This window comes from Thalia democratica, unplaced genomic scaffold, assembly GCF_965202585.1.
Source record: "Thalia democratica unplaced genomic scaffold, ktThaDemo2.hap1.1 HAP1_SCAFFOLD_379, whole genome shotgun sequence".
Classification (NCBI taxonomy): domain Eukaryota; kingdom Metazoa; phylum Chordata; class Thaliacea; order Salpida; family Salpidae; genus Thalia; species Thalia democratica.
Window position 1 is genome coordinate 1,783 of NW_028139452.1, and position 9,608 is coordinate 11,390.

The 9,608-nt window shown below is 30.9% G+C and overlaps 1 protein-coding gene across 1 annotated transcript; it reads right to left on the reverse strand.

Moving 5' to 3' along the window:
• Positions 1 to 5,196: 5,196 nt before the first annotated feature.
• LOC145846273 (histone acetyltransferase KAT8-like) lies at positions 5,197 to 9,186 on the reverse strand. Its single transcript, XM_082953151.1, has 7 exons — positions 9,156 to 9,186; positions 8,204 to 8,765; positions 7,861 to 8,076; positions 7,166 to 7,438; positions 6,641 to 6,887; positions 6,158 to 6,310; positions 5,197 to 5,474 (listed from the first exon to the last, which is right to left on the reverse strand). The coding sequence occupies exons 1-7, from the start codon at positions 9,184 to 9,186 to the stop codon at positions 5,232 to 5,234; spliced, it is 1,725 nt and encodes a 574-aa protein (XP_082809277.1). The 3' UTR covers positions 5,197 to 5,231.
• Between the last annotated feature and the right edge of the window lie 422 nt (positions 9,187 to 9,608).

Genomic DNA, 9,608 nt, shown 5'->3' on the forward strand with positions numbered 1-9,608 from the left:
CCAAGCCACCCGTTTTTTATACAGCAGAGTATAGCGGGTGTCTTGTTAAACATGAAACTTTTCCCTTTAAATATGCACCAGTTTTATGAATGGTTTAATGGTTCACTGAACACTTTATAATAATGCTTCAGAATTGCATTAATAACAACCAAGACAAACTAAGTTCAAAAACAACTTGAAAATATCCTAAACTTTTAATATGTATTGTACAAGAAATAAATTTATATTTTACCGAGTAGTTTGTCGGTAAACTTATGTCACTGAGTTTGTGAATTGTTTAGCACCAAAAATCACAAAGCAAGAAAACTGTTTTTAATTAGATAAACTTTTGAGGTATAGTCAGTCTTGAGAAAGGTTTTTGTCAGTATAATATACACCACATAAGAAATCTGTAAAGTTTGTTTACTGTTTGATTTTTGTAATAAACATCTAGATTTTTCTGAAAACAAATTTGAAATCAGGTAAGTGCCAAATGTTTATATATTAAAATTTAAATAACAGGTATCTGAATGGAAAACTAAAAAGAAGAATATTTACTTGTAAAAAACAACCTCTTTTAACCGTAGAGTTTTTGGTAGCTGACAAATTTGCACGAGGGCAAAAAATTGCATAAAGACACTTTTGCACGAGCAGGTATTTTCGCACGGGTAAAATTTTTATTTTACTCCAATTGTTTCCCCTAGCACTTAGCCTCGTTCGATAGTTTTTTCTTTTTTCAAATACAATTTTTTTCTTTTTAAATTTCTTTAAGATAATTTTTATTATTTATTTTTTTGTTTTTCTTTTCAATATAACTGTTACCATTAACCATTACCCTCGGTCAAGAACTTTTTTTATAATTAACTAATTTTTTCCTTTTTTTATTTTATAAACTTTTTTAATAATTTTTTTTACTGTCGCGCAATAATGACCCTCTGAGCAAAATTGTAACTTGTGAAAATTGACCCCTGGTGCAACTTTATCTTCTTCTACAAATTTGTCTTCATGCAAAAATATCTTAGCGCGGTTTTTCGCCCTTATGTAACTTTGTTTTAGGGCAATTTTAACCCGTTTCCATGTTAATATTTTCCATTTTAAGTGTTTGAAACTTCTTGATTTGTTACTAAAAGTTTTATAACTAATTGTCAAATAACTAAACTTTGTTCAACAATAATAAAGTTACAAACACACAATCAACAGTATTTTGTATCTTTAAAGTAGAAATAGATGATTATACTGAAATAATTATTTTGTGCTATAGTTTCCTTTTCGTTGGTCACTGCAGGTACAAGATTATTAAACTACTCTATATTGAGACTATACTAAGACAGTTTTTACAACTTGTCTTCAGTACTTGTCAACAGTCTTCAGTCTACAATTTGTCTTCTTTACAACTTGTCAACAGTCTTCGCAAACTTGAAACCAAAGTGCACTTAGGAATAATAACAAAGTATAAAAAATCAGGATAGTTTTTATTTTTTTGATTTTCAATAAGGGTGATCTTAAATAAATATACAATAGTTTCTAATACTTTAACAATCTTGTGATTTATACAGTGTTGTATATAATAATGTAAACACAGGGTAGTTACACACTCAAGAAAACTCAGGGAATTTTAAATTCAAAAAGTCTCTGGTAGTCTTTTGTTTTAGAATTATTTTTTAGTGTCCATTTCTGTGTTTGAGGCTAACTTATTTGTTGTGGATAGTTTACGAACTAGTTTTAAAAACTTCTTTCAAGCAGTCTTACAGTTACAAACGTACAATCAACAATATTTTGTAGCCAAAAGTAGAAATAAATAGTTTGTTTCTTTAAGAAAACTATGTCGTAAACCCATTAACCACTGAAATAATTAGTCACAATCTGACGCACTAGACCGCTCGGCCATCGTGACTTTTATTAGATGGAATATTTTGCGTTTTATGTTTAGTAAACCAAAAATAAAATATAAAGTTCTGGCTTCCCGAGGTATGAAATACAATAAATTGTTTAAATAGTTCTTTCTTCTCAATTCAAAAATAAGCTTATAAAACATCAGTTAACAAAGAAAAATTATAAGTTAGCACCTAACGAAATGTTTTTTTAATTAAAATTGAAAAAGTAATTTAATTAACTTTTTAATTAAAAGATACCTGGAACACAATCAGGGGTACCAGTACAAACTTCAGTACAATTTACTAAAGTTGCAATAAATCCGACTAAAATCAGTACTTTAATAAAAGTAGCCATTATATAGCTCAGCTAATAATAAGCAACCTGTAAAAAAAGAGCCCAAGTTTCAAACCTTTAATGTTGTCCAACTCAAATTAATTATCAATTTGAAAAAAATACTTGTACTTTTAAACTTCACAAACTGTACTAAGGTTCTAATTGTTTTATAAAGACTTTTTTATTGTTAAACTGCAGTGCTGAAACTTAACATTTTCAAAACTTATAAACTACTTTTTTATCATGGAGCACCTTAACTTGAAGCTAAAAGTGAAAACTACGATTCAATTTCAACTAAATATATAAATTTTGGAAATTAGAGTGAAAACAACATATGTTGTTTTTCAACTAAAATAAATTATATTTTTAGCAACAATAAATTCAAAAAGCTAACATTTTGAAATAAAACTTATGTTGTTTGTTTTACATTATTGAACAGAGCTAAATTTAGATAAAACAGACAAAAAAATATCACAAGCGATTTGACCGCATTGCTCAAATATTTTGTTTGGTTTCGCTACTTTACTTTAGTTCTTAACTAAAATTCTTCTTATGATTTGTTTAACGTTTATTTCAAACGACTTAATGATTTATATTTTTCTTTATACATTAGCTACACTTGTAGTCTAGTATCTTAAGATGTTTTAAGTACAAGAATTATTTTTATCAACTACAATTTTAAAACTTAAGGTAAACCATTTACTTTACAAACAGGTAAACTCTTTTATTTTTTTAAATTTCAGATCAAAATAAACGCTAATTATTTATTATTTGTTAGTTACAGAAAATTTTAGTTATTAACTTTTGCATCAAAAACATATCTGCTAATAAAATGCTTTTTACCAAAACATTTTCTTGTGACCAAAACTTTTTGATTTCGTAGCTTGGAGCCTGCAACATTATACTTTCTAACAAGTTTACATTTAATTTACAGTAGTAAATACTAAAACTAAAAATAATTATTAAAACTTCATACAAGCTATATTGTACTACTTTTCGTAAAAAGTTTTAGTATACTTTTTTGGATACCTTTTTACGTCTTGTGGAGGACGTGTCAAGAACATTTCTGCAGAAACAACTTTAAAATAAAAATTTTTAATAACCAAAACTTTTTTCTTTGTGGCTCGGATTCTACCAAGTTGACCTATTTTCAAACTTGCATTTCAACAAAATTTAAGTAAACCCAAAGCTGAAAAAATTAATTTAAAAATACTTAATAAACTGCTTTGTTTTATAAACTGGTGATAATATCAACTTAGTTCAAATGTTTTTGCTATTCATCAACAACTCCAGAATATCTAGTGAACGTTTCATACTATGACCACATGGCCCGCCTTTTGGGAAACCCTGCTTTAGAGTGTATCTAAAATGGATTTCAAGCCTTAACAATTAAAGCATATCTAAGTAACAGATGTTTTAAGAAAATTTTAATCTAAAATGAACTAGTAGAACTTTAAATCTTAAAACATATGTAAGAAAATAACATTGTTCAAGAATTAACTTAATAAACACTGAAAAGAATAGTTAAGTTCAACTCTAGAACTACATCTGAAAGATCTTGGCTCAAATATCTCTAAACATTTTCTGCCGCTGGTTTATATATCTCTGTCATAAATTTAAATTAACGTTGCATCAGACAACTTGTGATTCAGTTAAGTGATTATATATTAATTGATATTAAACTTAATTGAACAGTGAGTGAAACCGGTATTCTATTACAATACAACTAACCAATGTGTTATTTTAAGGTTTTAATATTATTAAGCTTTCTAAAACTTAGTATGGACCCTTCATTTTATTTTATTTATTCATATTATAGTCAAGTACAAATGTTATTTTTGAGGGGTACGTATATAATAAAAAAGAATTAAACAAGTAAAATTGAGTGTGTTAGAGAAATATAAAGTAGCCTGTTAGTGTTCTTAAAAAAAGTTCAAAAAAAATTCAAATGTTTATTAAAAAAAAATTAACTTGAAAGAACTAATGGAAGTTTAATTTTAACTTACCTAAGTCATTTTTATTTATAGACCAGAGGTCAGCAGATTTTATAAGTAATGGACAAGATTAACCAGAAAAAGTTTTTCCTGACTGTTGTTATACAGAAAAGTTTCACTCTTGTTGTAAAAAAAATTAAAAGCTTATAAATAGTTATCATAAAGTTTTAAATCACTGAAGTTATCGTTTAGTATGCATTTTAAAAACAGAGGGTTTTTTGCTATAAAGTTTGTACTATACTGGCACTTCGTATTGGAAGTGCGTACCTAGTTGGCAGATTACTGCAATTATAAAGCATTGACAACTTTAAAATATAACGCATCATACTTTGGTCAGCAATTTATTCAAGTTTACAAACTAAATGTTCATTAAGGCACTATTATTTTTAACTGTGCGAAAACTCAACTATGATTGTTTTATACAAAAAACACATTATATTCAAAATTACTTTAACATTAAGTAAAATATATCAATTATTCGTTCTTGTCTCACTGATAATGGTGTTTAAATTTATTCCTAAATCAAATAGTGAGTTTGTATACAAAATTTAAGTTTTCTAAAAGAAAACAGCTTTTATAGAAAAATAAAAAACAGCAAAACCAGAATATAACAATAAACAAACACAAAATATTATCTAAAAAAATTAACAAGTTGTTTAGGCCTGAATAAATGAGTATCGACACAAATTGAAAATATGTTTAATGCTTCAAACAAATACAAGCTTTGGTTTTAAATAAAACTTATAATTATTTAACCAAAAACAATAGAAATTACAACATTAATTTTATTCTTAAACTCTAAAAACAAAACACCGTTCAGTAAACTCTATTTTGCTTAAACTCTACAAACTATAAACATTATATTTAATCACTTTAAATCAACATTTATGATCCTCATATACATTATACAAAAAAAATTTAAACAAAGTCCTTTACACAAAAACTCCCCTTCAAAACTTAAACCCTACAAACTTTGTATTTAACCACTTTAAAATTTATCGTACCAAGAAAAGTCAAACAAAGTTTTTCACTTCCCCCAAAAAATCCCCTTCAAATTTCCCCTTCCGACCTCTTCCGGTCCATGGCCCTCTTGTAGGCGGTGACGGCGGGCGCCACCCGCACCGGGTACGGCTTCCACTTCAGACACTCGATGTCGCACGGGATCTTGGGGTGGTGGGGGATGGGGTGCTGCGCGTTGGCGTCCTCTAGCGTCTTGGGCGTGAACGAAATTGTGTTTTCTCCTCTCGTCCACTTGATCATGTTGAAGATGCGCAACGTGTACACTATGTCTTCCTGATTGTAAAAAATATCACAAAGTTTGAACGTTAAAGTCTGAGATTAACATATTATAAAAAAAATTTTCTGTATATTAAACTTAGGTTAAATTTTTTTAACTTGATGTATGTTTGCATCCACGTTCACCTTGAAATAATGCTTTTATTTGACTTGTTACTTTTAAATATTTTTGAAATTATATTTTTCGTCGCAAATAACTTTATTTTCAGAATATTAGGATTAAATATATAAATAATTATTTCAAATTAATATTTTAGTCTAAACTGCTTTTACCCTCAGTACTACAGTTTTGAGTAGATACTTATTAAGTCGTATGGATTAACTTCAAAAAAGTTAAAAATGCACTTTTTTGACAACTCTTCTATTAATTTTTAAATAAAAGTACGGAATACAGGCAGTATGGTTAAAAAATGAGATTGACTAGCACAGTTAAAAATTTGTAACTAATAACTTTCATCTTTATCCATTCAACAAACTATTTTTTCATAAATTAAATTTTTACTAACGCATACCAATCAAAACAGTCAAAAATAGACAAATACCTTCATTATGCAAGTCTTTACAAATGTAAAGTAATATGTTAAATGGTAAAACTTAGCTATCTTTAACACAACTCTAACTAAAATCCAGCATTTTTTTTATTGAAGCTAAGTTGATTCGGGTATTAATAAGTCAGTTACCTGAGTCATGCAAGTCTCTTTGCTCAACTCCTCGATGGTCGCGTCAGGGTTCTCGTTGAGGCACTTGAGCAGGGTGTTCTTCCAATACTTCACGTAAGCTGCCTTGCCCAGGTCCGAAAGCGGAGTTTCGGGGGATCCTATCTGGCCTCTTATCTGTCAGTTTCGTTGAAACGATTAGTTAAGTAAATACTATAGTGGACAGAAAACACTACTGTTTTTTGAAAGTTTTTACTGAAATGCACTCAAAGGAAGATATATACATTTATGACTGATAAACAGCTTTATTGATAATTGTTTTGCATAAAAAATTAAAAACTTCTCCTTTAACTTATTTATTTAAATTCTTTAGAATATTTTACTAACAAAATATACAGTTATTTTACAAGTAAGTACACTACGTTTTTAACTTTTTTTACTTTGAAATAGGGAAAACTAATCATTACTATTTGCGTAATTGATAGACCATATAAAAAGCCAACCAACCTTTGCGAACTCGTAGCTGAAGGATATGAGGAACCTGCCGTAGCCTTTGAACAGGTAATTGGGCAGAACGCAGATGCAGGCCAGGTTGTTCTTGGAAAACTTCTCCTTGCTGAAGAAGCCTGCTATGTGGGCGCCTTGCCGATCGACCACGGTCAGCACGTAGAACTGGAAGTTTCCGATGTCGTAGATGGCCGTCTTGTGGTCGATGAAGAACTTGCCCAGAAGCGTCAGGTTCGTGCAGTAGACTCTGTAGAGTTAGGCGATGATAATTATTTTGAAAATTATTATTTTGGTTTAAGAAACTAGATGTTAATTACTTTTTTGAAATAATTTCATAGAAAGATATGTATTTATTTTTAACATTGTTTTTTTGGTAATTCTTATTATATAATTTCCTCAATTTATAGTAAACAAAAACCATTAAACTTATATAAATTGCATATACTTTACTAAATATAATCACATTCAAATCCTTGTTTTAACAGACATAGTAAAGTAAAAACAACTTATAATTCAACAACAAACTTGTGAAAGAGCCCGTCCAGCTCGTATATGGAGATGTTTCCCCTCCGGTAGATTTCCCTCCCCTCCGGCTGCCTCCTCCCGCAATCGTGACGTAACAATGCGTCGGGTCGGGAGAAGTAGACGAGGCAGTACTCGCATATGAACAAACGTTCGCGGGTGCCGTAGAAGCCGGGGTAGGGGGAGTAGTACCACGTGTCTATGGTGTGCCTGCCTATCACTACCTGGTTCACGTACTTGATCTGCGTCCGTTTCTCGTGCTCCACCTCCGCTTTCCTGTTTGTGAAATTAATCGGATTTAACAGGTTGGAAGTTTTGCTTGATTGAATTATAAAACAATCGTTTTTTTTTTTGTGATTTGTTTTTATTGTACAAGTAGGTGGTCCGAAATTTGAAAGACTGTACACAAAATTATTAAATTTAAATTTTTTAAAGAGTACCACTACAGATAATAGAATAAAATATTTTTTCATTAGCTAACAAAAATTACATGAACGTTAAAACATTCCACAACAAGTTTTTTAGGTTGTGAATATAACAGTAGTGCTCACAACATTTTTTTACAACCGACATGATTATACATTTACAATAAGACTACTGTACCAATAAACTTTTATAAAAACCTTGTACAACCTTATAAAAGATAACTTTGAAAAAACGAGAAAACCCAAAATCAACTTTTTCAACCAATTAAAAACCTGGTGGCTTCGTCCATTTCCTCGAACTCGGTCACCGACATGGTCCTGATCTTCCTGTGTCGCGTCATCCTCTCCTCCGCCTTCTGGTTCTCCTCCTTCAACCGCATGATGTCGTGCGAGCTCACCTGCCGGCTGCTGTCCACCTTGTCCCCGTCCACCCACTGGTCCATCCTCCTGTCCAGGCCGATGCAGTGCACGTAGAACTGCGTTACCGACCTATATTGGTTGAATTGTTATACAAAATTTTACGATAAAAATAAATGCTTTTGTTGTATTTTTTTTTTATGATTTAATTAACTTTATACCTTACAAAAAAAAGTTTGAAAATATTTTTAATGTCCACCTGTCGTAGGGGTTCTGGCGAGCGGCGAACACCTCGCACGGCAGCACGCTTCCGTTCTTCGTTGTGACGTAATACTTGCCCGGCAACGTGATCTTGTCGTCATGGTACCTGATCCCCGTGGGGCTCTCCGTTGGGCGGGTGCTCAGCTGATGTCCTTCTGGTTTCTCTTTTAGTTTTTTATCCGGCATTATTTGCGACTCGGCCGAGTAGAACGAGCCGTCTGACGCTTGCTGGTGTCCCTCGTAACGATCTTCGTGGCTTTCCTCTCGGTTTGGGGACTTTTCCAGATCTTGAAGGACTCCTCGCGCAATTTCTTCCATTTCAGCTAGATTTTCCTGGGGAAAGGGTATTTCGATGTTGGGAAGATCTTCCTGGATCGGGGTCTTTTCGAGATTTTGAAGGACCGGGAGTTCCTCCTTGTCGGGATCGTAATCGTCAGAGTCGGAATCTGTCGAGTCGTTGGACTGCGCTTCCATCATCTCGTTCTGCAGCCATTCTTCGTCTACCTCATCGTCTACTTCGTCGTCTTCCTTGTCGAGAATATCGCTCAAGTTGTCGCTTTCTGCCGTTAAGAATGCGCCTTTTAATTGACAACAAGAAAATGAAAAAATTTATACATGGGTTTGTCACAGTTATTCATTACTATACTACTGTGAACATTCTTGTGTATATTGTACTAGCTTATTTTATAAAACTATAACATTTTAATTTGCTTAAAGTAATTACAAAAATTTGAGTAAAAATATTAAATTTATAATTATAAAGATAATCTTTATTTGTAAAAATTAACATCGAACACCGATTAGCAGTTTGCATTAAATAAGTACCTCTGATTCTAACTAACCACTTGAAAATACTTTAAAATAAAAAGCAGATAAAAAATAAGGACTTAATGTAGAACTGATTAGTTAATACGGCAAAATTAAAAACAACTAGATCCCTGACGACATACTCTCTGCAAAAATATTTTCCTTAGGCGACATAATAATAACATAAGTTTTATTGTTTGAAAATTGAAATAAATTCTGAACCAGTCAATTTCTCTAGGAAATTTTTGAAACTAAATCATATGTGAGAAAATTTATTTTCACCTTGGTAAGATTTTATGTGACGTAATAATACAAAAGCTCTTACCAGTTTTGAAAAACTTTGTGAAAGTATATTTTTACTACACTAGTTACTTATTAATAATAAGTTAAGCAAACAAGGTTTTATATAATTATTGTGCATGTTACTTTAATAAAAACTCAGCAGTAATACGCTAGAGGATAATAATTCAATATTAACTTTTCATTTAAACAAACCATTAACATTCTATTAATTACAGTTTTAGTAATTTTTTTAATTTTTTTTCAGTTAGAATTATATATTGAACGAAAAAAAAGTGCTCAAAAACTTGGTACAA

What these genes read in the sequence shown, in the direction of transcription:
- LOC145846273 (XM_082953151.1), bottom strand. Translation starts at nt 9,186, where the DNA reads ATGTCGCCTAAGGAAAATATTTTTGCAGAGA. An exon ending in GGAAAATATTTTTGCAGAGA is followed by an intron (nt 8,766 to 9,155) that starts GTATGTCGTCAG and finishes TCTTAACGGCAG; the next exon opens with AAAGCGACAACTTGAGCGAT. An exon ending in CTGGACGGGCTCTTTCACAA is followed by an intron (nt 6,888 to 7,165) that starts GTTTGTTGTTGA and finishes CTAACTCTACAG; the next exon opens with AGTCTACTGCACGAACCTGA.